At 69.5% G+C, this 27,840-nt stretch overlaps 1 protein-coding gene across 1 annotated transcript; it reads right to left on the bottom strand.

Annotated features, from left to right (window-relative positions):
* Positions 1-128: 128 nt before the first annotated feature.
* RPS6KA2 (ribosomal protein S6 kinase A2) lies at positions 129-27,840 on the bottom strand (the record flags this gene model as incomplete). The annotated part of the gene is made up of 19 exons (XM_084229055.1): positions 27,795-27,840; positions 26,056-26,136; positions 25,296-25,375; positions 24,680-24,786; positions 22,583-22,620; positions 21,149-21,291; positions 20,896-20,966; positions 19,948-20,036; positions 16,360-16,424; positions 15,095-15,197; positions 13,598-13,728; positions 13,006-13,131; positions 10,432-10,521; positions 7,413-7,571; positions 5,960-6,121; positions 4,501-4,577; positions 3,142-3,259; positions 1,591-1,728; positions 129-254 (listed from the first exon to the last, which is right to left on the bottom strand). The coding sequence occupies exons 1-19, from the start codon at positions 27,823-27,825 to the stop codon at positions 129-131; spliced, it is 1,935 nt and encodes a 644-aa protein (XP_084085181.1). The 5' UTR covers positions 27,826-27,840.

Here is a 27,840-nt window from a genome sequence, read left to right as displayed (position 1 = left end):
TGGTGGGGTTGGCACAGCAAGGCATTGGGAGGCTGCGTCAGACGCAAGCGCGGCACCTTGGCCCAGGGCACAGTCATGGCGGCGCTGGCACCGGCCGTGTCCCCAGGGGCACGCATGCCCGCTGGCTGCTACAGCCTGGTGGAGGTGAGTCTCCTCATGCTGCGGCGCTGGGCCAGGCTGGAGGACAGCACCGGCTCCAGCCGCGGGGCCTGCGGGCTTCTGTTCAGGGCGAAGTAGGTGGCGGCCACGGCGCCCTGCAAAACCAAGGGGCAGGTGACCATGCTGTAGATGCGGAGCCTCGGTGCCCTGCTGGATGGATGCGGGGGCCTTGGGCATCCAGAGTGGACAGCTCAGGACAGGGGCCCTTGCGGGGCGGGACCTGCTTCTTATTCTGCATCCCTCTTCATCCCGGGCCACCTCCCGTGACCATCTCAGAGCCGCATGGCACCGCGGGAGAAGGTCACCGGCTCTGGGCTCCCGGTGGGGCCGGGTCTGGCTGGGGCCCCGGGGCTCCTGGATCGAGGACTGGGTCTGGCCTGTGGCTCTGCCCCGCCTGAGAAGCTGAGACGCGCCTGGGGAACTGGATTTGGGCTCAGTCCTGGGGGCTGGTCCAGCAGACACCCTGACTGGACCACTCGCCTGGCGGGGCAGGCCACGCCTCTCCAGAGAGGGATCCCGCCCCAGGCACCCCGTCCCGAGACTCAGCTTGGGGGCTCAGGCCCCACTCGCCTTGCTGAGTTGAGGGCATGGCAGCAGTGACCCGAGGGTGGGGTGCGAGGTCCCTGGAAAGGGGGTGAGACTGGAACGCCCCCCCGGGTGCTCACTGGACCCCACTGCCTGCTAACTGGACCGGTGAGCCGCCTGGCCCAGCCTGAGCCGGAGCCTCCCCTCTGCAGCCCCACGCACGGAGGGGGAGCCCCTCGCCCCAGCAGCAGAGACCCCCAGACCTCCGGACGTCCGTCAGTCTATCTGGGTTGTAGGCCAGGGCGCAGGTGCAGGACGCCGCTTCCTCGCACAGGTAGTTCAAGCGCCGGGGAGGCCGGGGGAGAGTCCACCCACGAGTGGAGCCGGAGCCCGTGGCGGGCAGTGAGGGCGGGGTGGGGGGAGCCTGCCCCTGCTGCTCTGCGGCTGTGCCTCGCGGCCCCGGGTCTCAGGGTTCTCCATCCTTAGTGGCCAAGCCGGGTCCCCGGAGCACAGGCCCAGGGGTCTGTCGGGAAGGCCCAGAGCAGGCCGGGTCCGCCTGGCCAGCCACCCCCGCCCACCCTCTGGTACAGGCCTCCGTCCTGGGGTTTCTGCGCCCCGCGAGGCACCGCAGACAGGCGGACTCTGGCTCACGCAGTCGAAAATGGCTCTGCCGGGCCGTGGGGAGAGCGTGCAGACCTCGCCCAGCGGGGCTCAGGGCTGGAGGCCGTCGGCCGTGGGCACCCCCTCTCCGCTCCTCCCCGCCCTCTCGCCTCTGACTCGCCCTCTGTCACCCGGGCTCCGGCTCCCCAGTCACCGGCTGTCACCGGCTGCGTGCGTGGCGCTTCCCGGCTGGCGGCTGCCCCGGCGCCCCTGGGCCCCCCACGTGCCGCCCTGCCCCGCACCCACCTTCACCAGGTGCACGTCTGGTCTGCTGAGCTGGCTCTGGGACAGGTACTCCCTGTTCACGATCCAGGGGTGCTTGAGGACCTGCACGGCCGTCAGGCGCTGCTGCGGGTCCACGTGCAGCATCTTGGACACGACGTCCTGCGGGGGAGGGGCGGGCCGGTCGGGTGGGGCAGGGGCCGCCCACGGGGTCCCGGCCCCTCTCGGGCCAAACCCAGCCTTGTCTGGGGTGGCTGCGGGTTTGGGCTCAAATCTCTCTTCAGGTTTAGAGACGCGCACGCGCCTCTGCGTAACGGCCAGCGCAGCTCGCCGGTGCACACCCCCCGGCGGCGGGGTTCTGAGCCCAGCACAGGGGGACGCTCACCCCCGCGGCGCTGTGAAGGCGAGTCTGCTCCACAGCCACACGCACACGCGCGCACATGGCACACCCACACGTCGCGCGCAGAGCGCACGCAGGCACGCCTCGTGTGCACGCGCCACGCCCAGTGTGGCCTGCTTCCGCACGGCGTCGCCAGGCCCTGCCCGCGGCTCAGGCCCTCGGAGCCACCGCAGCCCTGGGAACGGGCCCGTCTCTCCCCCTCGCCGACGAGGCTCGGGGCTGGTGGTGAAGAACCCGCGCCAGGGAAGACCCGCGGACCCTCGGGCTCTCGGCCATGACCTCCGCCGTGACCTCTGCCACGGCCCCCGCCACGTCCTCCGTCACGACCTCGGCCACCTCGCCCTCACAGCTCCATCAACTCTGCCGCCTTCACCACCCTCTCCCCACGCTCACCCCTCAACTCCTCCACGCGACCTCTGGCACCTCCAGCGTGGCCTTCACCGTCACCGCCGCCCTCCCTCGCCTCCGTGGCTGCACGAGGCTGCACAGCGAGGGCACCGGCAGGGCCCGGCCCCGGTTCTCTTACAGGAAGCAAAGGCCGGCGCGCTGCTCACCCGTGCTGGGTCATGGTCCACTATTTAGTCAGAGGCTGAGCTGGACTCAGTCTGGGGTGAGGAGACAAGCTGGCCGCAGAGCGGACTGCGGAGGACCAGGGGACAGGCGCTGTGGCCACAGAGCCGGGCCCCACACCAGGGCTTCACGGCCGGCCCCACACCGGGGCGGCACTTCACAGCTGCGTGTGTGGCAAATGCGCCAACGGGCCGGGCTTGGCCTGCACTGGGTCGACGCCGCCTACACGTCTCGGGCTGAGGTGGAACGTCAGTCAGGGGCAGACCGACGGTACGGGGGGCGTCCCGTCAGCAGAGATCTTGAAAAGAGCTTGCCACAGGCAGCCTGGACCTGAGCCGCAACACACACTGCGTCTGCAGCCTGCCGCCCTACTGTGTGCTCCTGGGATGGTACTGCCCTCCACACTCACGCAGCCTGACCCCCCGCCTGCTGCTGCCCTTGCTCTGGAGACCAGCTGGAAGCCCGTTGGGCGCGCGCAAGTGTCCTGTGTTTCCTTTACATTCATTTCAGCCGAGGCTCAAGAAGGCGTGTGCGGCCGAGACGGCCGCACTGCCCTGGCCTGCCTCGGAGCGCCCGGGAAGGAAGGGTGATGGGCCTGCACTTGCCTTGGCCGCGTCCGATATGGAGTCCCAGTTTCCCCCCGAAAGCGCGTACTTCCCGCTGCCAATCTTGGCCAGAATCTCCTCAGGAGTATCGTCCGGTCCGTTGGCAAAAGGGGTGAACCTGTGTGACGAGCGCATCGGGGCACTGAGCGTCCAGGGCAGCAGGAAGGGAAGCCGGCGCAGGCGGGGAGGGAGGGTTTCTTCCGGGCTGAGCCCAGTATCAAGCTCAGCCGGGCCCTCAACTACTCCCCGGGTCGCGCCAGCAGGTGCAGGGCAGGGCCGACGGCCCTCTGAGCCAGAGCGGCCTGGGGACACGCGGGCCGGCCACGGCTGTCTGCGGGAGGTGCATGGAGCCTGCTCTGCGCCGGAGGCCCAGCGCTGCCCACGCCCTACCCACAGCTTTGACAAGTTAATTTTTGAGCTTCAACTGCAAATACCTAGAGGAAAATATTCCCGGCCGTGGCAGCGATGCCCATGGACACACCCAGGTGGGCACAGGGAGCCCGTAAGCGCGTCTGTCTGTCCCCTGCAAGGCCGGGCGCCTAGTGCCCACCACCAGCAGTGGCAGCTCCACAGCACCGTCTGCAGTGGCCAAGCCCGTGGCACCGGCCACGCCAATGCCAAGTGAGAACCAGGGCACCCGCAGGCCTCGCCTCTGCTCCCCCGTGCTGGGACACCGGGCCGCCCCGCCGAGACACTGGCTGCGCAAGGCCACAGCGCAGGAGGCCCTCGCCCCCTCCTGAGGTCATCCTGTCCATTTCGCTGCAGTGAACAAGATGGCAGTGGCCTCGGGCCTTCCCAAAGCTCTCCCTGCACGCAACTCTCTCACAAACGGCCAGTTCTTAGGCGTCCACACCTCCATGGCTCGGGGAGCCCCGTCTATTCCGCATTCAAAAGTGAGGGAGGGAAGTGGCCACTGGGGCCGAGAAGTCCAGCTGGGGTTGGAGCTGGGTGTGGCGCTCAGCCGGGAGGAGGCACAGCCGAGCCCTCCTGGAACCTGCCTGCATGGCCTGCTGCAGCGGTTACAGGGACGCCAGCTGGCCGTCTGCTGCACCCGCGGGGCCTGCGCTGCCCGGCCCTGGCAAAGGGGACGCTGTCAAGGACGGGCTGTGTGGACCCTGGAGGAGAGCAGCGCGGTGCCCGGGGCTGACGTGGGCCATGGGTGGGAGCTGTGGGGGCGCTGACTCTGGGGTCCCAGCTCCCTCACCCTGGAGAGCCTTTCAAGCAATGCGCGGGTCGGCTCCTCCTCATAGGGGCTCAGCGAGTCTGCATGACCCCCCCAAGACCTGTGAGTGTGCGTCTGTGGGGGGCGCCCGGTCCCGGGAGGCCCCGCCCCACCGCGGCCCCGGAGGCTGCACACACCCCGCCAGCATGGTGTACAGCAGGATCCCCAGGCTCCAGATGTCGCACGCCGCGTCGTAGCCTTGCCGCTTCAGGACCTGCGGGGAAGCAGACACAGGTGGCGGCTCTGACGGGCGCGCCGGGCGGGTCACGCGGCAGGGAGCACGGCCGTGGCCCACTCGGCAGGCGGTGGAGGCTCGTTGCCATCAGCCCCCTCACACACATCTGCCCCCGGCCCCTAAAGGCCAGCGCCGGGCAGCCAGAGGGCTTGCTGGCCACCTGACAGGTCGGAGAGGACCCGTTGAAGGCTCATGTTTAAGGCCAAAGAGCCTCCTGAAATCACGGCAAAGTATCTCCAAGGGGAAGGCTCCCTCCCGCCCACACCTGGGCCCGCAGCTCAGGGGCGCAAGTGCGTTCACCTCGTGCAAATGCGCCACCCACCTCCAGAATCCCCTGCCCTCCTGCAAACTCTATGCCCACAGACACGAGGCCCTGTGCCCCGCGATGCCCGTCCACTTTGTAACCCTGGGCGGCCCGGGGCTGGGAGCGGGTCACCCGCCGGCCCCCAGGGCGGCGCCCGCAAGCCGCGGGCCAGCTCCTGCATGTCAGGCCTCGCCTTGTGCTGCGCGTCCGTCGGCTGTGCACGGCCACCCGGCTGCTCCCGCGCTTTGGTGCGGCCACGGGCACTGCACGGCCATGTGCACAGTGTCTGCTCTCGCCGCCGTGACGGCTCCTGCCGCAGCGCTTAGTCGCACCGTATCCAGTTCTCTGGCAAGCGTGTTGGGGCCCGGCCTGGCCCCGCCCCGGGAACCCTCTGACACACCCAGAGGGGAGCAGCACGAGGAGGCCCACGAGCACCGGGTGGCGGGGCCTGAGTTGGCCAGGACGGCTGCGTCCGGCCATGGCGAGGGGCAAAGCACAACTCCGTTGTCAGGCCTGCTCGCGGCACCCCGGCTGGGGACCTGGCCGCCCCGACACCCTGCCTGTTGGGGGTCGTGAGCCCGCTCAGTGGCCGGCGGGAGTGGCTCTGGGCTCGGTCCTCTGCCGAGGCTGACCCAGGGGTACCGGCCACGGAGCTCCTCGGCGGCTTCAGGACCTGATGGGACGGAGGCCGGGCTCGGACCTGGAGGGGCTTGGGATGGAGGCTCCGGGGCCGGGCGGGGGCCCTCGGCTCTGGGGTGCACCTGCAAACCACTACAGGCCCTAGGGGGAGCCTGGTCCCCACGCGCTTCTGTCACAGAGAAAGGACTGCGAGCTCCGCCCCAGGAAGCCCGCGGGCACCTCGGTTCTGGGGGGGGGGGGCTCTGTCCAAATGGCCTGCAGCACCACACGGTTGCCACGGAAACAGCCTTAGCAGTTCCACAAACGGGCAGTGAGACGAAGAAACGACCCCGAGGGAGCCAGGTCTGGCTGATTCTTGCTGCCTCAACCCCTGCCCGGCCGGCGCCCGCCCCGCCCGCTCCGGGGAGGCCCCGCTCACCTCCGGGGCCACGAAGTTGGCGGTGTAGCAGGGGGTCATGAGCAGCCCGTTCTCGGCGCGCAGCTGCTTGGCGAAGCCGAAGTCGCAGATGCGGATGGACTCGGGGTTCCCCGACTCGTCCACGTACAGGATGTTGCTGGGCTTCAGGTCGCGGTGCACCACCTGCGGGCAGCGCGTGGCGGGCGCTCGGCTGCGGCCTGGTATCCCCCACCGGCCGCTGCTCTTGGGGACCCAGCGCAGACCCCCCCTCCCCAGGAGACGCCTGAATGGAGGAGGGAGCGGGTGGCCATCCAGGCGGGCGGTGCAGGGCGCAGCTAAGAGGATGCCCAGCCCAGTCTGTGCCGAGTGCCCCGCAGGCCCCAAAGGGGCGGAGTCGGGGCCAGAGGCCTCTGCCCGGGCGGGGACCAGCCCCACAGACACCCAGAAGCCGCCCCCATGCGGGCCGGGTGGTGCCAAGTGGGGCGAGCATCGGGCCAGTTGCCGCATGGCAGGGCCGGCACCCTCCGCGCTGGGGCTGTTGACCACACCGCGAGCTCCCAGAGAGGGGACAGAGGCCAACGGGCGGCCCGGAGCCTGCGCGTCCCCGCTGCCCCCGCAGGACCCCGCTGCAGGCCCAGAGGGCAGCTGGAGGGCCACGCGCGGCCAGCAGAGCCAGGCAAGGACTCTGGAGGCCTGGGTTGAGGCCGTGGCTGGCTCGCGTTAACAGAAGCAAATCTGGGAAACCATTGTGCAAAGAACTGTTTCTGGGTTCCAGAGAAGCCCGGATGTCCTACCCAGCCCCCGCTGACCACACAGAGACCCCGTGTGGCGGTGGGGGAAGGGCCGGCTCAGACACGCCTGCAAGCTGAGGCCCAGGGAGCACGGCCCGCCTGGGAGGAGCTGAGAGGGGCGCAGGGAGCACGGCCCGCCTGGGAGGACCTGAGGGGGTGCAGGGAGCACCGCCTCCTGGGAGGAGCTGAGAGGAGCGCAGGGAGCACCACCCGCCTGAGGAGCTGAAGGGATGCAGGGAGCACTGCCTGCCTGTGAGGACCTGAGAGGGGCGCAAGGAGCACTGCCTGCTGGGAGGAGCTGAGAGGGGCGCAGGGCAGGGGGAGGCGCCCCAGGCAGGGTGGGAGACCAATGGGCGCCACGCAGCTGCCTCCAGGAAGTGAGGGCCTGCGAGCGGGGTCTGGAGCCCGACTGCCCCTTTCACCTGCGCGCCCTAGGCGAGCGCCTCGCCCCTCTGGCCATGGTCTCCCCACTGTGAACAGGTGCGGCCAGCGGTCAGGGGCAGCGGTGAAGGGGGGGCAAGCCGGGGCACCCCCAGCGGCCGAGCCGGGTGCCGGCACATGACCGCGCCCCGGGACCTGCGCAGGCAGAGCGGCGCTCGCCTCCTCCTGGCTGTGCACGCCCGCAGCTGCCCGGCCCCCCTGCTCGGGCACGGCCCAGGCGGGCGCGAGGGGTGCGCGCTCACCCCCTGCGAGTGCAGGTAGTCCATGGTCCTGGCGATGGTGCACAGCACGGCGCTGGCCTCCCGCTCCGAGAAGCAGGTCTGGCGCAGGATGCGGTCCAGCAGCTCCCCGCCGCGCATCAGCTCCGTGACCAGGTACACGCACTGGCCGTCGTCGTACACCTGCGGGCGGGGCGTCAGGCGCCGCGCGGCCCCGGCACACCCCGCCCCTCCGCCTGTGGCCGGGCTCCCGCGCCCGCGAGGCCGCTCCTCACGCCGGCCCTGGCGCCTCAGGACTCCCGCTTCCCGGCCGGTGGCAGGGGGGCCGGAGGGCAGGGCCCAGGGCCACTACCTGACCCGGCGCCACGGCCGCGGAGGGGAGATGGTGGACAGGAGCGCCCTGGCGGGGACGGCGGACATACCCAACAGGGGGTGTGTGGTGTGTGTGTGGGGGGGTGTGTGTGTGGTATGGTGTGTGTTTGGTGTGTTTGGTGTGTGTGTGGTGTGTGGAGCGTGGTGTGTGGAGTGTGGTGTGTATGTGGTGTGTGGAGTGTGGTGTGTGTGCTGTGTGTGTACGTGGTGTGCGTGTGGCGTGTGTGTGGGGTGTGTGTGGGGTGTGCATGTGGTGTGTGTGGTTTGTGGAGTGTGGTGTGTGTGGTATGTGGTGTGTGTGTGGTGTGTGTATGGGGTGTGTGTGGGGTGTGTGGGGTGTGTGGGGTGTGTGGGGTGTGTGTGGGGTGTGTGTGGTGTGGGTGGTTGTGGTGTGTGTGTGGTGTGTATGGGGTGTGTGGTGTGCGTGGTGTGTGTACGGGGTGTGTGTGGGATGTGTGGTGTGTGTGGGGTGTGTGTGGGTGTGTGTGTGTGGTATGGTGTGTGTGTGGGGTGTGTGGTGTGTGTGTGGTGTGTGTGTATGTGGTGTGGTGTGTGTGGGGGGTATGGGGTGTGTGTGGTGTGTGTGGTGTGTGTGTGGTGTGTGGGGTGTGGGGTGTGTGGTGTGTGTGGTGTGTGTGGGGTGTGGTGTGTGTGGTGTGTATGGGGTGTGTGTGGGGTGTGTGTGGTGTGTGTGGGGTGTGTGGGGTGTGGTGTGTGTGGGGTGTGTGTGTGGTGTGTGGGGGTTGTGGGTTGTGTGTGTGGTGTGTGTGGTGTGTGCGGTGTGTGTGGTGTGTGGTGTGTGTGTGGTGTGTGTGGTGTGTATGGGGTGTGTGGGGTGTGTGTGGGGTGTGTGTGGGGTGTGTGTGGTGTGTGGTGTGTGTGTGGTGTGTGTGGTGTGTGGTGTGTGTGTGGTGTGTGTGGTGTGTGGTGTGTGTGTGGTGTGTGTGGTATGTGTGGTGTGGTGTGTGTGGGGTGTGTGTGGTATGTGTAGTGTGGTGTGTGTGGGGTGTGTGTGGTATGTGTGGTGTGGTGTGTGTGGGAGGTGTGTGGGGTGTGTGTGTGTGTGGTGTGTGTGGTGTGTGTGGGGTGTGTGTGGTGTGGGTGGTTGTGGTGTGTGTGTGGTGTGTATGGGGTGTGTGGTGTGCGTGGTGTGTGTACGGGGTGTGTGTGGGATGTGTGGTGTGTGTGGGGTGTGTGGTGTGGTGTGTGTGGGGTGTGTGTGGTATGTGTGGTGTGGTGTGTGTGGGAGGTGTGTGGGGTGTGTGTGTGTGGGGTGTGTGGGGTGTGTGTGGGGTGTGTGTGGTGTGGGTGGTTGTGGTGTGTGTGTGGTGTGTATGGGGTGTGTGGTGTGCGTGGTGTGTGTACGGGGTGTGTGTGGGATGTGTGGTGTGTGTGGGGTGTGTGTGTGTGTGTGTGTGTGGTATGGTGTGTGTGTGGGGTGTGTGGTGTGTGTGTGGTGTGTGTGTATGTGGTGTGGTGTGTGTGGGGGGTATGGGGTGTGTGTGGTGTGTGTGGTGTGTGTGTGGGGTGTGGGGTGTGTGGTGTGTGTGGTGTGTGTGGGGTGTGGTGTGTGCGGTGTGTGTGGTGTGTGTGTGGTGTGTGTGGTGTGTATGGGGTGTGTGGGGTGTGTGTGGGGTGTGTGTGGGGTGTGTGTGGTGTGTGGTGTGGGGTGTGTGGTGTGTGGTGTGGTGGGTGGTGTGGTGGTGTGTGGTGGGTGTGTGGTGTGGTGTGGGTGGTGTGGTGTGGTGTGGGGGGGGTGGGTGTGGTGTGGTGTGGTGTGGGTGGGGGTGTGGGGGGTGTGGGGTGTGTGGTGTGTGTGGGGTGTGGGGTGTGGGGTGTGGGGGGTGTGTGGGGTGTGGGGGTGTGTGGGGGTGTGTGTGGTGTGTGTGGTGTGTGTGGGGTGTGTGGGGTGTGTGGGGTGTGTGGGGTGTGTGTGAGGTGTGTGTGGGGTGTGTGTGGTGTGTGTGGTGTGTGGTGTGTGTGGAGTGTGGTGTGTGGTGTGTGGTGTGTGTGTGGTGTGTGGTGTGTGTGGTGTGTGTGGTGTGCGGGCGGGTCGGGGGAGCCTGGCCGGCAGCCTCGGGTGTGGGCGGCGTCGGCAGCGCCTGCCTGGGGGGGCGTGGAGAGCGCCGGCATCTCTGTGGCTCAGACCCGCGGCTCTGAGAGCAAACCTGGCTGTCCCCGCGGCCCCGCCCCCGGCACCAAGGTGGAGGCCGATGCCCGGGATGACCCCCGCGGAGCTGACAAACCCCAAGCTGGGGGGGAAGTGGCTGAAACAGGCCGCCTGACCCTGCCTCGGCCGTGGGGCGCCGCCCGGCATCGCGGCTGGCCTGGGCCCGGGAGGCTCTCCCGTGCCCGCATGGGGGCTCTGTCCCCTCCTGAGCCCTGCGGGGCGCTGGGCTGGCCGGCTGCCCCGCAGGGCCTCCCCCCGCCCCAGAACCTCTGGCCGCCAGCAGAGAGCCGGGCAGCGCCACCCGCCCAGCGAGGCCAGTGGCACCTCCTGGACCCCCCCACGTCCACCCCACGGGACGGCGGACACGTCCGCCTTCACACTTGTGCCGCTGGAGGGCCGGGCAGTGCCCGGACCCCGCCCCGGCGGACGGGGCACAGAGCGGGCGGTGGACCTGGCGGCTGAGCAGCACGCGGAGCCGCAAGGTGGGCCGAGACCACTCACGTCTTTGAGGGTGATGATGTTGGGGTGCTGGCCGTACCGCAGGAGGATCTCGATCTCCTCCGAGGGGTCTCTCTTACTCTTGTCGATGATCTGCAACGAGCGAGCGGGTGGGGCGGCTGCACGCGTCCCGCTCCTCTACTCGCCGGCGACGCTCGCCCGGAGATCCAGGGCGGCCCCGTCCCTCCCAGCGGGCACCAGCGTGACCTCAGAGGGGACAGGCAGCCTCGTTCTCAGACACGACAGGCTGGATGGAGGCGGGGGCTGGGGCGCCTCCCATGGGGGGCTGTCAGCCACTGCCACAGGCGCTGTGCGGGGTCGCACCGGGCACCGTCACGAGCCCCGGCCGCGCCCCCGGCCCCGGTCCACGCCAGCGGGAGCCCCGGCCACGGCCCGGGAGTGAGCCACGGGCGAGCTTCTCGCCAAGAGGCCCCAGCGACTGCAGCCCTTTGTCCCTCCCTCCGCGCCCCGGGCGTGTCCCGCTTGGGGAACACGGAGCCGCTCTGCCCCGAGGCTCCGGGGAGGCAGCAGCCGCTTCGCTCCAGGCCGTGAGGTGGCGGCCCGGGGCCGTCACACGGCTCAGCCTCTTCCCCTACGCGGACAGGATGCCGGGCAGCACCCGGGCCTCTGCTGTCCCCGAGGCGGAGCAACTCTGCCTGCTCCTCCCGCGCGTCAGACCCCCAGCCCCCCGCCGAGCTGGGTGTCACCCCGGGCGGCGCCCAGGGCACCCCTTGCCGGAGACGAGAAGACACGCTCCCGCCCTTTGAACTCCACGGAGCTCTCAGGGAGGACACCGGGTGGCGTCTGCTGGCGACAGGCCCCAGCCTGGGTCTAGAGGGGCGACGTGCACACAGCCTCACCCCACGGCGCGCTCCGGAACGCCCCTCTGGGGGCGCCTTCCCGGGCCGCGGTGGCGCGTGCTGCTTCAGTCCCGGGGCCACCCCCTCTCTGGGAGCTGCGATCTCCACGCGTGGGGGGCGAACGTACCGAGGCGAACAGCCGCGGCTCATCGTTCTTTCCCAGTGAACGCTCGTGTGAAAGGGCGGCATCGGGGCGCGAGGGCGGCATCGGGGCGCGAGGGCGGAGTCTGGCTTCTCGCCCTCCCAACGGCCCGGGCGAGCGGGACAGCGGCGAAGCTGACCCCCTGCAGCGGCGGCACAGACCCAGAGACCTGGACGCGGCCAGAGGGTCGCGGCGGCGGCTGCCCCGGCCGAGGGCGACACCCGCTGGGAAGCAGGTGGCGGAGCGCGCGGGAACGAGCGGCCGAGAGGGAGCGCGCCGAGTCTCCCTGCCGGGAAGGCGCAGATTTTCATGCCAGTCAATTTCTTGGACGGAAAACACGCTCTGCTCACGTCCAGCGTCTGCCCTCGCCCCGCGGCCTCTCCCGGTTCACACATCACAGGCTTGGGAAACGCAGCCTCATGGCGGCGGCTGCTGTAAGCGCCGCCGGGGCCTCCTCGGACGCGCCCGCCAGCCAGTGACCCGGGCTCCACGGGCGCCGGCCTGCTGGCACGGGGACGGGGGGGCCGCTTCCCCGGGGACAGGCGATCAGCGGGCCGAGGCCGCGTGCGGGGCTCTGAGACCTCGTTCCCGGGCCGCTGCAGGGAGAGGCACGCTCGGCCGTCTCCTCGCCCTCGGCCGTCCTGCCTCTGGTGGCCGCCCCTGCCGCGCGGCGCTGCAGCCGTCCTCCGTGCCCGGGGCTGGGGCGCTCAAACCCGCCTCCGGGCCCTCGCCTCGGGCTCGCGTCTGTCTGTAAGGGGGGCCCTCAGCCCCGCTCGAGGTCAGCCTTGCCCTCACTTGGGGCCGGCCCTGCCCACCCTCTCTCCTGAGGTCCACGGCAGGCGGCACCGCGCAGGACCCAGGCTTTCCCCATCCTCGGCATGTGCGGCCGGGGTGCCGGTGTGGCCTTGAATGGCCCTGAGTCCCCCAGGCGTCTGCAGCCGCCCCCTGGCCCCGGGGAGTTTCAGGATGTGGCCCCTGGAGCAGGCGGGGCGCTGGGCCGAGGGCAGCAGAGGGAAACAGGACCTGGGTCCGCAGCTGCCTGTGGCCTCGGAGCAAAGACGGAGTTACCGGCCAACCGGGGCCTGCCCGACAAGCACTGTGACGGCCCGCAGGCCGGCCCTGGCCCCTGGCGTCTCAGGCCCAGTTCAGTGGGGAGGCCGTGGGCCAGGGCGGCTTCCCACGTGAGTTAGCGTTGACGTCAGCAGGAGCTTCAGCCCAGCTCACGTGTGAGCACCCAGGGGCCACAACCGGCATCCTGGGCCCTCGGCTCAAACACCGCAGCCGTCACGGAAGCCGCGGCCCGGTGGGGACGGCAGAGGAGCTCTGTGGTCTCCGTGGCCGCTCTCCGCGGTTGACAGCGCGCCTGCCCACTCCCCGCCGGTCCCGCAAACACGCCAGCACCTGCTCAGCTCGCTCGGCCGCCGGCCGCCCTCCGCCCCCACGGCCTGGCCCTCCTCTGCCTTCGCCGGGTCCCGGCCTGGCTCCGTCCGGCCCGTCTGACACGCAGAGCCGCCGCGAGGACTCGCCCTGTCTGCGCACGTGGAGGGCCGCGGCGGGGCCGGCGGGGTCTCCTACCTTCACGGCGTACTCGGCGTCGGAGGCCTTGTGGACGCAGCGCTTGCACACGGAGTAGGAGCCCACGCCGATGTCCTCCTTGACCTCGTAGCCGTCAGTGAAGTGGATGTTGTTCCCGTGGAGTTGCTGTGGGGGACAGGAGCTGAGGGGGCTGCTCCGCACCGGCCGCTGGGGCACAGGGGGGCGGCCCTGAGGCCTGCACCGGCCGGCGCTGCGGGTGGGCTGCGCCCGACCCTCCCCCACCCTCGCCTGCTCTCGCCCCACACCGAGCGGGCTGAGTGGCCGCAGCCCCTGGGCGGAGAGGATGGCCTGGAGGCCAACTCCTGGCGTGAAACCTGGCCCGAGGCGCAGGCGCCATGCTGGCCTGCCCGCCCATCCTGTCTGCTCCGCCTGACTCCTCCCCGAGGACACCAGAGCCCCCACAGCGCGTGAGCCTGCACCCAGGTTCCTTCAGAAGTTCTGGGGAGACGGACGGAGGCCCAAACCCGCCACCGACCCAATTCGCTGCTGGCCCCTGCTCAGGCCCAGCAGGTCCTCCGCCCCAGGGGGCGAGGGGGACATCCCTGTGCAAGGCTCCGGCCCCTCCGACTACCTGCACGATGGGGTGGACGCTGGTCTTGGGCGGGTCGTGCTGCGAGGGCTCCTGGGCCAGGCTGGAGGCCACGAAGCTGAAGCCTCTAAACAGGTGGTGGGCGTTGGCGCTGGGGGGCACCCCCGGGGAGTCTGCAGGCAGGAGAGGCCGGTGCCGTGAGGGCAGCGCTGCGGGGCCCCACGGGCCTGTGGGGTGCGGGGTGGGGAGTGCATGCTGGCGTGTGCTGTGGTGTGCGTGAGGCCAGGCGCAAGCGTGGCCTCTGGGGCGAGTGTCTGGGCTGACGGCGCTGGTCAGAAGTGGTGGCAGGCCCTAGGCCAAGCGCTGCCCGCACGGAGACTGCGTCTCCCCACCTCGTTGCCCACCCTGCTGCAGACGGCCGCCCACAGGAGCTGGGTGGGGCCACGGTGGGCAGGGAGGCAGGGGTGACTCTGAGCCGGGCCAGACTTGAGGGGGCTTCGCTGCTTCAGGTCGGCCTTAAGCAGGAAGGGTTCGCGCGGCAGGGCCTCAAGGCCAGGGCTGGCGACTAGGAGTGGAGCCCCGGGGAGCGGGGGGAGCGGGGCCCGAGGAGCCGTGTGACCCAGGTGCTGTGCCCCGGGGCCCAGGCCCCGTGTGAGAGGCGGCTCCAAGCACACCCAGTCTCGGGGCCCCCCGCCTGGCCTGGGGGTACCCATCATGGTGAAGGGGGCAACATCCTTTTCACAGACCAACTGGCCCTCGGAGTGGACCCCAGAGCTGCTGTCCAGCCCCGACGTAACCACGGAACTCTGCTTTTCTGCGTACGCCTGGGGAGCAGCCAGGGTGCCGGACACCGCCCGCACACTGACCGCGGGCGTGGGCGAGGGCTGGGGCAGGATGGCCGCCTGGACGGAGAGGAAGAGCCAGCCCTGCCCGCTCTGGGGACCCCAGGCCGAGGCCCTCGCCGCTGCCCCAGGCAGGGGAGGCCACACGAGCACAGAGCGGCGGCCGGAGTGACCTGCTGTGGTGTCCTGAGGGGCCTGAGCATGAGGAGACAGAGGCCCTTCAGAAATGCTCCTCCTTGTCACGGCGGACGGCCTTTTGGGGCCACGCCTGCTGGGGAGGTCGTCCAGGTGCTCGCCAAGCCCCGTGGACACGCCCCGCTCTGCTGAGACCGGCGGTGGCGAAACCTCCCAACAGGCCACTTCCTGCCTGGCGCTGCAGCCCCGCAGGCCCCACCCGCCTCTTCCTGTGAAGACGGAGAAAGGGGACCCCCCGGGCTGGGGCCGGTGTGCGCATCCCAGCGTGGGGTCACTGGGCGGCACCAGGACACAGGGCGCGGGGGCGCACCCCTGCAGACTCCAAGCTCACCCCCAGCAGCCGAGGCCGGGCTGACGCGCCGCGCCACCCAGGAGGCGGAGGCCGGCTGGGAGCCACTCTCCGTGGGAGCCGCCTGAACATGGCCCCGGGGTCCAGACAGCCGTCCCCAGAGCGGGGGTCCCCGGGAAGGACCGCGGGGGCTCGTGGGGCTGCTGCACTGACCTGTGGGGGTCCGGGCTGTGAATTCGGGGTCAAAGTGGAAGGTGTCCTCCGGCCGGCCCACCGCGGGCTTGAAGGGGGGCTTGATCTCCCGCCTGTACAGCTTCTGCAAGGACAGCGGGCGGGGGCGGGGGAGGGGGAGGGAGAAGCTGAAAGGGAGACAGAGACACACAGAGACAGAGACAGAGACAGAGACAGAGACAGAGACAGAGACAGAGACAGAGAGAGCCCACACACCCCACAGAGCCAGGTCCTACTTCCGTTACGGGAATTGGTTCTCTCTCACGCACACACACGCACACGCTGGCACACACAGGCGCACACGGGCACACACAGGCACACACAGGCGCACACACAGGTGCACACAGGAGCACACACAGGCACACACAGGAGCACACACGCAGGCGTGCACACAGGTACACACTGGCACACACAGGCGCACACACACAGTCGTACACAGGAGCACACACACAGGCGCACACAGGAGCACACACACACAGGCACACACACAGGCGCACACACAGGAGCACACACGCAGGCGTGCGCACAGGAGCACACATGCAGGCATGCGCATAGGTACACACTGGCACACACAGGCCCACACACAGGAGCACACATAGGCATGGGCCCACACAAGCGGCACATAGGCCCACACGGGCCCACACGGGCCCACGCGGGCGCACACAGACGCAGCAGCAGTCGTAGCTTAGCCCAAAGGGAGACGCCTGCTGAGGCTTGTACACTCCAGCCCTCCTCACCCCCACGGGGCCCAGGGCCAGGACGGTGCAGGGCCTCCCCGGGGCCTGCCCCCCGCTTCACAGCTGTGCAGAACAATCCTGAAACCCAGTGTCCCCCGAGGCCCATCTGCCCAAGGGGCCCTTGGCAGCACCTGGAGACACGGTCGGCTTGGGGTCAGCACAGCGCGTGACACCAACACCGTGACCCACCAGCTCTGTTAGGAGGCGGCCAGGATCAAGCCTTTCCGGGACCCCCAGCCGTGGAGATGTGCTCACCTCTGCTGTTCCCTGCTCACCCCGCCCCGACCGCCCCACGCCTGCTCTCACGGCCTGGGCCGGTGCCCGCTGCACGGTCGGAGCCGGCGGACATGGGAAGGCCCGGAGTCCGCTGCAGTCCGCAGGCCCCTGCCGGGCCGAGCCCACCCTGCGCCTCGGAGCCCTCCCGAGTGAGAGGGGCCGGCCCGTAGAGGGCTCCAGAGGGCTCCTCCGGGGGGGCACCCCGTCATCCGCGTGGACGACCCGCGCACTCACGTTCCAGTCGACGGTCACGAAGAAGGGGTGCCTCTTGATCTCCTCCACGCCGTCCACGCCGGCCCCTGTCCGGGAAGCAGAGCCGGCCTCAGCCCCCCAGCACTCGCGGCGGCCCTGACGAGTCCTGGTTGGGCCCCTCCCGGGAGGGGGCCCCACGTCGCCTACTCCTGCCTCGCCTCCAGGTGCCGCCACCCACCCTGCAGGGCTGGGGGTGCCCAGCAGGGGGAAGGAGGTGGGTGGGGAGGCTCAGGCCGGGAGCCTCTGCTGAAGGACTGGGGGCCTGGGGACCCGGGAAGAGCCTGCGGTGCTCACGCGCCAGCCCCAGCAGAGAAGCCCCTTAGTGCTGGCGGGGCCTTCCAGGGGAGGGTGCGGGGGCGGAGAGCCCTGCAGGGGAGGGAGAAGGAACACAAGGGGCGGGGGCCAGCAGGACGGCCCCTCTGTGCCCTGCGGACAAGCCCCCCTCCGCCGGGGCACCAGGCAGGCCCGGACGCGTGCACAGAGGGCCTGGGCTGCCCGCAGTACCGTGCTCCGGGGCAAACGCACCCGTGGAAGAATCACAGGGGCCGGCGCCCGACTGCCCTCGCCGTGGACGCCCAGAGCTCGGGTGGGCAGACGCCCCACAGCCCGGGCCGGCCAGGAGCAGGCGGGGCGGGAGCCCGCTCTGCCAGACCCAGGGGCTCCCTGGCGTCGCCCAGCGCGTGTCCACCCTGACCACAGGTCCCGTCTGGATCTCTCCCCGACCTGAGCGCTGGCCTCTGGCTGCTGCTCCCCAGCACCCGCAGCGCCGGAACGGGCAGCCAGCCCAAGGAAGGCGCCCCCGGCAGCATCTACCGGCGCGTCCTCCTGGGGTGAGGGCGGATCCGGCCCACAGGCGCTGTCCTGCACAAAGGGGGGCGGGGACGCCGGCCACGCGTGCCGCCTCCAGGACCTTCTAGAGACACAGGGACCGCTGCAGAGCATGGGGGTGCCCACACGAGCACCCCCGGGCTCTGGGGGCCTCTCAGCATGGTGAGGACACGCCCAGGTGCCGCGCCCGGGGCTCCCCCGCTGCCTCCCTCGCGGTCGCCTTTGTCACAGGGGCCTGCGCCTCGTGCGCGCGTCCGCAGGGGCACTGCGCGGGAGCTGAGCCGCGGGACGCGGGGGCAGGGCCGGCGAGGTCCCCCGGGGTGCACGCCGGTCTGTGGGACACCTGGCAGCTTCGCCTCCGCACTTTCCCCGAGGCTCTGAGGCCTCGGGCTGTAGACAACAGTGCGTCAGCGCCGTGGCCGTTCCGCTGACATCGAGGGGCAGGGAACGGAGGCCGGACCGGGCAAGCGCATCGCCACGGCAACCAGCGTGCGCGGAGGCTCTGCGGACCCAACGGGGGCACACCTGACAGACGGCACGTTCGCCAGCAGAGCAGGGAACTGTCTCTCTCTCGTGCGATTCAGGGCGAGACCCGACACGGAGGCTCGCTGGTCCCGTGAGGAGGCTCGGACATCCAGTGGCCGAGAACAGCCAGGACAGGTGCTTGGGCAGCCCAGCCAGGCCTGCCCCCCGTGCCCCAGGTGCCCGGCGCCCAGAAGGCATGGATGGGGACATCAAGGGGGCCGCAGTGCATGTGTCCAGTCCAGCACGTGTCCAGGCTCTGCAGGCCCGTGTGGACGTGATCTCGTCCTGCTCAGTGTTTCGCCTCCACGCGGGTGTCTGGACCAAGCTGCGGGGGGGTGTCCTCAGGTCTCTGCCTGCGCCCGGGCACTCGTCAGGCTGGCACGGGCTGGCACGGGCCGGGCACCACGAGGCCCTGCCCTCGATGTCACAGGCACGGCCTGAGATGCCACCCAGGGTCCTTGCCAAGCGGGCCTGCTCCTAACACAGCAACCCCTAGACCACTGCCACAAGGACGCTCCTCCACAGGGTCCAGCTCCTCCACAGGGTCCAGCTCCTCCACAGGGTCCAGCTCTTCCACAGCGAGTACATGGCTAGGGTCCAGCATCCAGGGCGCCTCCGCAGGCAGAGCGGAGCAGAGGCCGTGTGATGGCCACCCCCCACCTCTGGTTAAAGGCTCCCGGCAATCAGATGGGCAGCGTCCCTGGGCGGCGTGACTGATGTGGCTGCAGTCCCTTCCGTATGCTGAGCCTGGCTCGCCTGCTGTGTCCTGACGCTGCAGGGCTGTGGCCTCCGTGGCCACGCAGGATCTCCCCGCAACCAGCCAGGGGGCCTCGCTGACCGCATCCCTCAGCCCTCCCTGGCAGCAGGACTGAGCTCCTTTGTCCCCAGCCCTCAACCCGCAGGCCCTGCCCCCTCGGGACTGGGCGACCGCTGTGCGGTCCTTCCTGTCTCCTCACTAACCGGCTTGCAAGTGCCTCCTTCTTTCCCGAAGCCTGGTGCTGGGGTACAGGCCGGAGTTGTCCAGTGTCCGAGGGACGCCTGTGCCTTTCTCAGTCCCTCCCGCCCCATACGTGTGCGGCCTCTACGAGCCAGGACGGGGCAGCAGCTCAGGCTCTGCCCTCTCGGGGTGTCCTGCACGAGGGGGGCCTCCCATGCTGGCCCGGAGCCGGTGCTCTCACCTCTGCCCCATACCCGGCCTCACTCCCAGGGCCAGCGCCCAGCACCCAGCGCCGGGAGGGGGTCCAGCCAGCGCGGAGCACGGGAGCCAGGCCTCGGCTCTCCCGGAAGAGGGGACGGACACAGCCCCTCGTCCATGTGATGTGACGCCTGGAGCTGCAGCAGCCACTCTGAGCGCGGCGGCCCACGTGAGGAGGGCGGCGGGGGCACCGAGGCTGGCTCGTGCCAGAGACCACGCAGCTGCGAGCCGAGCTCACCGCCCGCCCTGCAACGCGGCCTGTCAGTCGGGCAAATGCACCGCAGCGAGAACGTCAAATTCGTTGGGTTCAACGGTTTTACATTATTTGAGTGCTCTGGCCCCGAAGCCAAGAAAGGGCGGGGCCCGCGTGGGGGCGCCCGCGGCACAGCAGGCCAGCTCTGCTGCCCTCCAGGCCCACAGCCCTCGCCCGCGCTGGCCACGGCGTCCACCCCATGTCCTCGTCAGTGCCATGATGCCCCCGCTGGGCAGCAGGGCTTGGGGTGTGCGGAGAAGGGGAGCGGGAGGACCGCGCAGACATTCAGCGTCTAATAATTACGTTGCAGACAAACTGCCATTTACAGGCGACTGTGGAAACAATTATTTTGAAAAGGAACCGGCTCTAGATTAATAATCACGTAAATCTCAATTGAATAGATTTGAAGCCCCCCTGACGTAAGAGGGTTTAATTGAATTTAATGGGAAGCAGTTTGCGGCTGTTCTGTCCTCGGACCCCGGTGCTCGGGAGGGAGGTGGCCAAGACGACCCTGAGCGGCCACCCTGGGAGAGGGCGGCTTCCCGTGGCCTCCGCTCCCAGGCCCGGGTCTCCGGAGGAGCGTGCAGCCCCCACCTCACGCCCGGCAGCACCCCTGCGGCCCTTCACCACCGGTGAGCCTGGGACTGGCAGGCGGGCGAGAGCTGCATGGAGCACCCGCACCCCACGCCCCCAGGAGACCCGCGCCCCAGGGGTCCCCAGGCGTCCCCGGGTCCCCAGGCGCCCCACAGCCCAGGGCTCAGCCTCTCACCCAGCCGGTTGCTTGGGTTCCGCTTGAAGAGCGCTCGGAGCAGGCTCTGGGCCTCGGCGCTGAGGAACTGCGGCATGCCCAGCTTGGCCCTGGAAGACAGCGGCCCGGTGAGCGCGCAGCGAGCGGGCACTTCCCTCCAGCCTCCCGCCTGGCCCTCCGGGCCACGACAGAGAAACGCAGCCCCAGCGCCTGGGAGGGGGCGCAGGTCCTGGCCTTCCTGGCGCATGAGTCCCCGGGGCCCCCACACGGGCCACATCACATCTGGAGTCTCCTTGGCTTGCTGGAGTCTCTCGCCTGCCTCTGGGCCTGGCCTGCTGGGCACTGAGAAGGACATCTGGACAAGGGGAACCTGCAAGCTGGGGCCCCGGGGTCCTCCCAGCACACTTGGGTGGGGCTGCTAGTGACAGACCCGAGGCTCAGGGACGGGCTCTGGGCGGCCCGTGGGGAGGAAGCCTCTGCCTGCGGGTGGGAGGAGCCGACGGAGCCCCGTGACCCGGGCAGCGCCCCGCGGCCTCCCCCGTCTCCCTCTGATGCCTGCTCAGGCGGCGCCCGCCCTGTGTCCCAGCAAGCAAGGGCGCCGGGCAGCCGGGGCCTGCGGAGGCCTCTCCCTGGACTCGGGGAGGAGCGCCTGTGCGTGGACCCGGCAGCGGCTAGTCCCGCGACCCGGACAGGACAGTGGCTCCTGGGGGCGGGCAGGACGGAGGGAGACCACACCCCGCCTGCCTAACCCTGTGCCCCGCAGCGGCCGGCCTGGGCAGCTGTGCCTGGCAGAACCGCACCACGTCCAGGACGTCGTCGGGACACTGGTCACCCGCGCGGGCCGGCACCACCGACCCCAGGGTGCCAGGCGTGGGTCACGCTCCTGCCGACGCCCACCCAGAACCGCTCCGGGCGCCACCCCTGACCCCGCGGCCGCGACCTCGGGCGCGTCCCGGCACGACCACTCACTTGAGGATGAGGGCCATGGTCTCCTTCCGGTCCTTGCCCTGGAACGGCAGCGAGCCCGTGAGCATCTCGAACTGTGGGCGCAGGAGGGCAGCGTGACTCACGGAAGGAGGGGGCGGCGCCCGACGAACACGCAGCCCCGGCTCCATCCGCAAAGTCCGCCGGCGAGTGCCCGGCGGAGGACGCCCCCCGGGGCTGTGGGGGAGCGTGGGGGGCGGGGTGGATGTGGGGGCCCGGGGGCGGGGGGGCGGCTCACCATGAGCACCCCGAAGGACCACCAGTCGGCGCTCTGCGCGTGCCCCCGCCGGCTCACCACCTCGGGCGCCATGTACTCCACGGTCCCGCAGAAGGAGTAGGCTCTCTTGTCGTGGTCGATGGCCTCCTTGCTCAGCCCGAAGTCTGAGGCAAACACACAGACGCCTTCGCCCCGCGGCTGCCGGCCTGCGCCCCTCCAGCGAGGGCCAGCGCCACGGGGTCTGCCCGCGGCCTGAGCCTCCCCGACGAGGTGCGGTTGCCCCACGCCGGCCGAGTCGGAACCTCCGAGGAGCTCGGCCGGCGCCAGCGCCACCGGGCGTCCCCGGGACCCTGCAGGCCGGAGCGGCACTTCCCCCGGCTGTCCCAGGCACCCTCTGAGGTGGGACACGCGGGGGCACCAGGGTGCGAGGGCGGGTCAGACCAGGGGCAGCGAGCACCCCGGACCCGCCCCACCCCACCCCACCCCCAGAGGTGACTCGAGTCCAAGCCCGGGCGCCCCAGACGGCACCGCCAGGCACACGGGCCCGAGGAGCTCGAGGAAAGCCGAGCTGCCGGGAAACCCAGCGAGCCGAACTTCTCCACACGAACGGGCCCTTAAAACAGCTCGGCCGCGTTCAGTCTCCCCGCGCAGCCGCGAGGTTTGAGGGCGCCTGGGCAGCGGGGTCACGCCGTAGTCACCAGGATGTGGGGAGATGCAGGCGGTGGCAGCGCAGTGAGAGCCCTGGGGCAGGGGGGAGGGAGGCGAGCGGGGGCGTAGTGGGGGGGCAGGGGAGGGGCTTCGGAGGAGGAGGAGGTGAGAAGGGGGAGAAGCAGGGGGAAGGCAGGAGCCCAGAAGCAAAGAAGCAGGGCAGGAGGCCCAGGGAAGAAGTGGGGGGACAGGGGCCTCACAGGGTGGGGACAGAGGTCAGTGCGCCCCAAGGCAGTGGGGCCAGGGCCGGGGAGGGCTGCAGGGGCAGGGCGGCCGCTGGCCAGGGCAGCAGGTTCGCCCTGGAGTCTGTCCAGAGTGGCCCTCGGCCTGCGGACCCTGGGTTCAGCCCCACGAGACCCAGTGTGGACAGGAGGGCGCACAGGGACGCCATGGCCACCGTGAGGTCGTGCGGCTCATGACACAGAAGAGGAGGCCCCGACGGTGACGGGCCAGTGGCCCGTTTTTGGTTTGACTGAGCTTGGTGGCGGGGCAGACGGTGGGCAGGCGGCGGCCCAGGGCCCCAGCGGGCACCTGAGGCGAGGCGTGGACACTTGATGCCCGAGCTTGGGGCGCAGGCAGGGGAGACGCCGGCAGGGCTGGGGCAGGGGGTGAGGGCACTGGCGCGAGCACAGGCAGCGGTGGACAGTGGTCACAGCCGGTCAGCAGAGGCAGGCAGGACAGAGGCCTTTGCGCCGAGTGGCCTCTGGTGCTCAGGGCTGAGTCACGGGAAGAGCTTCCTTCACGCACCTGTGATCTTAATGTGGCCCTCCTCGTCCAGCAGGATGCTGAAAGACAGTAGCAGGGCGGGCTTTGGAGGAGGAAGGACGGTGGGGGTGGGGGGTGGCCTCGGGGGTGCCCTGCTCAGGCCGTGGCCTCCGCCGGGAGGGTGCGGGCTCGGAGGAGCGGCTTCTGCTGGTCAGGTGGCCCCGCGGCCGGGGAGGGGAGTGCGGGAGAGGGGATCGTGGCGCTGGACCGTCTGCTTTGCAACCTGAGGCGTCTGGGCCGGACGTGCAGGGGCTGCAGCGCGCGGGACACTCAGCCTGGCTGAGCTCTCGGACGGGTCGGCCATGCGCCGAGGCCTGGGTTTTGGTGCGAGCACCTCCCTGGGGGCCAGACACAGCGGAAGGGACAGGCGGGAGCACGTCGTGCAGACGACACTGTGCGAGGAGACGCGCCTCTGCTGCCCTAACCTCTGCCCGGAAACGAGCCGCTGTCAAGGCAGCTGCCTGCTAGTTCCCATGAGCGACTGGGTCTTTTTCCCCAAAGCCGCCTTAAATGAAGTCACACTCTCTAGCTGTGAAGGTCCCTCTGACCGTGGACAAAAGCACGGCGGGTGCCTGGGGCTCGGCCTCAGCCTCCCGGCAGCGCTGGGCGCGGCCTGCGCCTTCCTCAAGGACATGGCGGCGTGGGGGGCTGCTCTGCACAGGGGCTCGGGCCCTGGGTTGGCACTGGTCTCCGCGCAGCTGCACACGCATCCACCACCGCGGGGCAGCCCTGATGCCGCCTCAGTGACGCCGCACCAGGCACCCGCCGGGGATGAGGGCGCCCCCCTGGCTCAGGGGGGCCAAGAGGAGCCTGCAGGGGTGGTCCGGGCCCCCTCCCACAGCTGGTTCATGCCCCCCGGCTCCCCTCGCCCAGGCCGGGGCTGGCTGGACGGTGGCCTCGAGGGTGCCCTGGGGGCAGCGAGCAGTGAGTGAGAAGCCAGCGGCCTCGCTGAGGCTGTGGGGCTGGCAGAGCAGCCTGGCCTCTCCGCCATTGGGGGGACCCGTCTACTCTCGCCTCAGCTCAGGCAAACAGCAGGCAGAAACCCGACATGGGGGCCAGCGCTTCCGAAGGTCACCTTTCACCTTGAGCAGGTGAGCAAACACGCAGGGGCAGCCGCACGAGGGCGCGGCCACCGCCACGCCGGCCCTGCTGGAGCTGCCCCGGAGTCGCCTGTCGCCTTTGAGAAAAGTCCTAGACCATCCTCCGAGGCAGGGGGCAGGGGCCGGGGGTGCGGGGAGGAGCAGGGCGGGGAGACAGGCCGGGTGAGGGGGCCTTGAGGGCACCTGCGTGGCGAGCAGCTGGGGAGGGCGGGCAGGGAGGGGGACAAGGATGGCGGCCCAGCCTCCTCCGACTGCCCAGTCTCTCCAGTCCCGGACCTGGGTCCTGGCCGCGCCCCCAGAGACGGAGGGCCAGGGAGAGCGTGCCGGGACCGTCCTTACAGCCACTCCCTGTAGCGCCAGGCAGGCAGAGCCCACCGGGAAGCCTGCGTGAGAGGAGGCCCTTCCTGCACAGGCTGTCCCCACACGAGGCTGTCCCCGCACGGGCTGTCCCCACACGAGGCTGTCCCCGCATGAGGCTGTCCCCGCACGAGGCTGTCCCCGCACGAGGCTGTCCCCCCACGGGCTGTCCCCGCATGAGGCTGTCCCCACACGAGGCTGTCCCCACACGGGCTGTCCCCGCACGGGCTGTCCCAGCACGAGGCTGTCCCCCCACGGGCTGTCCCCGCACGAGGCTATCCCCGCATGGGCTGTCCCCGCACAAGACTGTCCCCGCATGGGCTGTCCCCGCACGAGGCTATCCCCGCATGGGCTGTCCCCGCACAAGACTGTCCCCGCATGGGCTGTCCCCGCACGGGCTGTCCCCGCATGAGGCTGTCCCTGCACGAGGCTGTCCCCACTCGGGCTGTCCCCCCACGGGCTGTCCCCCCACGGGCTGTCCCCCCACGGGCTGTCCCCACACGAGGCTGTCCCCGCACGGGCTGTCCCCACACGAGGCTGTCCCTGCCTCCTGAAATGCACTCACTCGGGAGTCCGGAGCAATGGCATGGCGGGGAGGGGGACCCCACTGGCTCCCACTTACTTTTCGGGCTTCAGGTCTCTGTAGATGACCCCCAGGCCGTGCAGGTGGTCCAAAGCCAAGGCCAGCTCGGCCAAGTAGAACTTGACGTCCTCCTCGGTGAACATCACCTGGGCGGAGAGCACACGGCGTGGCGGGCCCAGCACAGCGTCCGGCCCCCGCCACGAGTGACTGCATCCGGTGGCAGCTCAGCGGGGGGCGGGGTCCCGCAGGAGGCGAGTCGGGGAGCGTCCCCGCCTGGCCCCCGCCCCGCGTCTGCGGCTCCGCATGTATCTCTGGCTCCTCTCACGGGGCACGTGGCATGTGAGCGTGTCGCATGTCAACACACGTGACCACGCCAGGGCGTCACCCCGGCCACCTGCTCTCTGCCCAGCGGCACGTCGCGTGTGGAGTCGGCAGGTCGGTGGGGAGCTGGTGGACAGGGGCCGGCGGGCCAGGCTCAGGCTCGGGCCGGGCTGTGGCGTTCTCGCTCCTGACTGTCCACCTCTACTCTCGCCCATCCGTCCATGCCTCTGTGCACCTGTGCGTCTGTGTCTGTCTGCCTGTCAGTCTGTCCTTCCACCCGGCTAGTTACCTGTCATCTGGTCATCTGCCTACTTACCACCCACCACCCACGTACCTCTTTGGAAAGCCTGGTGAAGAGGTCCCCTCCCCGCAGGAAGTCCAGGATCAGGTAGAGCTTCCCCTCCGTCTGAAAGGCTGCGGAGGACAGCGAGCGGCGGTCAGAGGCCATGGGCCCACCGTGGGCGTGCGCCCCCCTCGGGCTCTGCAGGAGAGCCCCCGCTGCTCTGGCCGCGGAACAGCGCGTGCAAACTCTGTGCGGTGTGTGTGTGTACACGGCATACGTGTATGTGCGCCGCATGCTGTGGGTGATGCCTCCCGCACACCGTGTGATGACACACGCAGTGCACACAGTGCGTACCGTATGTGCTGCACGCTGTGTGGTGTGGACACACGCGGTAACTACACAGGGTGTGCATGCTGCATGCCATGTGTATACAGTGTGTACCGTGTCATACCATACGCTGTGATGTGTATGGACACTGCGTGTGCATGACATGTGCTATGTGTATGGGATACACGTACGCTGCATATTACACACTGTGTGAAAGTGTACACTGTGCGCACGTTACATGCTGTGGATAATACAGTGTGTGTGCCGGGTGTGTCATGTGTATGTGTGTGCACTGCATGTGTGCTGTATGTGCAGTGTGTATGTGCTGTGTGCTGGAGTGTGTGTGCTCTGTATGGGGGGTGTGTTGCGTATGGGGCGTGTGTGTGCTGGGTGTGTGCTGTGTGGGGTGTGTGCTGTGTGGCGTGCAGGGTGTGATCCGGGGAGCGGCTCCAGCCGCCTGGGGGGCCTCCCCCACCCTGGTTACCGTAGTGCAGCTTCACGATGAAGGGGTGGTTCACTTCAGCCAGAATGTCTCTCTCCATCTTGGATCTGACCCGGTCCCGAACTGCGAAGCGGAGAAGCTGAGGTTCTAAGAGGCAGAGCCGAGCGCTGCCCGCGGCTGGAGCCCGCACGCCCCGTATCCTCCCCGGCTCTGCTGGCGAAGCTCCCCACACAGCCAGGGGGACGGACGACCAGGAAGTAACTCCCAATTGCCCCCTTTGCTCACCTCACCCCCCAACATTTTAGCCTAAAATCTGACAGTAGATTGTGATCCACCGTGACCTTCGACCCTGGGTGGCTGTGCAGGCAGCGTCCCCCAAGGGCACCCACTCCCCGCTCCCGCCATCAGGCACAGCAGGTCGTGGCTCACGCAGCTGCGGCTCTGTGGCTGCTTCTAGGATGGCTGCACCCCCGTCGGCGCCAGCTGCTCCCCGGACACCCCGCAAAGGCCCGACCAGCAGCTTACAGATACCCCAGTTCCGAGCCCACGACCCGAGGCAGGTCCGGCGCCTGGGAGAAGCTGAACACCTGGGCCACGTGCCCCTGCCAGCCCTGCCAGCAGGGGCTCACCAGCATCCCCCACTTCCCTCCAGGACCCGAGGAGCCAGCACGGCCCTCAAAGCCAGGACGAGGCATGGCCGCTGGGCTTAGAGTTGACTTACGGGTGACCCCTCGCTCCACCCGTCCTGGCCGGGGCACGACCGGGGTGCCCTCCACTCCCGGGCCACACATGGGCCACAGGTGTCCCTGCACACCTGCCGGGGCACACCTGCCGGGGGCACCTGTGTGCTTCCTGGAGGGTGGCGGCGCAGCGGGCAGCTGGGAGCCACGAGGACCATGTTTAAAGCCCTTCTGAGCAAGCGCTGGGAAGCGTCCAGACGCCCCTCGCTTAAAAACGTCCCCTCAGTTTTCATTCCTACGGCAGCACCGTTCAGTGACGAGACTCGTTTATAAAAAATCGAGGGAAGTGAACCCTGCTTCCTCCCCGCTCATGTTCCTGCGCACCTTCTCATCGCCCTTTGAACGGCAGTTGTTTAAAATCTCACGAGCACGAGGCGCTCGGAACACTCGGCAAGTTCCACGCCAAGGCGTGTAGGAGTCCAGCTGCCGGGACGTGAGTGGACACAGGACCACGACGTGGCCGGCGCTCAAGGCACCGGGACCCCCACGGCACCTCCAGCTGCCACAGCTGCTCTGAGTTTCACGGGCCCCAAAGTCTCGGTCAGGAGCCCCTCAGCTCCTACTGCTCTTGATGGACCCACCGCCACCCAGGGGCGCACCCCACTGCTGGGTTCCCCTCCAGCCAGCTGCACCCCATCTGCCCTCCACTCACGGCCTCAGTCCCCGCAGCCGCAGTCACCACAGGAGCCTCCCCTCTGCAGGACGGGGCCACGTGGTGCCAACGCCCCACCCTGCTGGTCCCTGCACCCCTGGGCAGCCCCTGGGGCTGACACGGCTGCCCAGTGCCCAACTGAGGCTCCCCACTGTGGCAGAGATGGGGTGGACCCACCCCCTCCTCTCCACCCCCCACCAGGGGACGTTGAGCCGCCCCCGCCCGTTCCCTGCCCATGCCCCACCGGGCGGCATCCCTCCAAGCGCCCCGTCCCCGGGCTGTGGGCGTCTGTGGGGCTGCCCCCCGTGAGCTGGAGGGCCGTCTCGCCGCGTCCTCCATGGCTCCAGAAGTGGGGGGCAGACGCTGTCCCAGGGGCGCCTGGCGCTCACCTTTCAGCGTGGCCTTCTTGAGCACCTTCATGGCGTAGAGCTGGCC

The sequence above is a fragment of the Talpa europaea genome (genome assembly GCF_964194135.1).
Source record: "Talpa europaea genome assembly, chromosome: 2".
In the NCBI taxonomy this organism is placed as follows: Eukaryota; Metazoa; Chordata; class Mammalia; order Eulipotyphla; family Talpidae; genus Talpa; species Talpa europaea.
The sequence above is the reverse complement of the archived record's forward strand: the minus strand, read 5'-3'. Positions and strand labels throughout refer to the sequence as shown.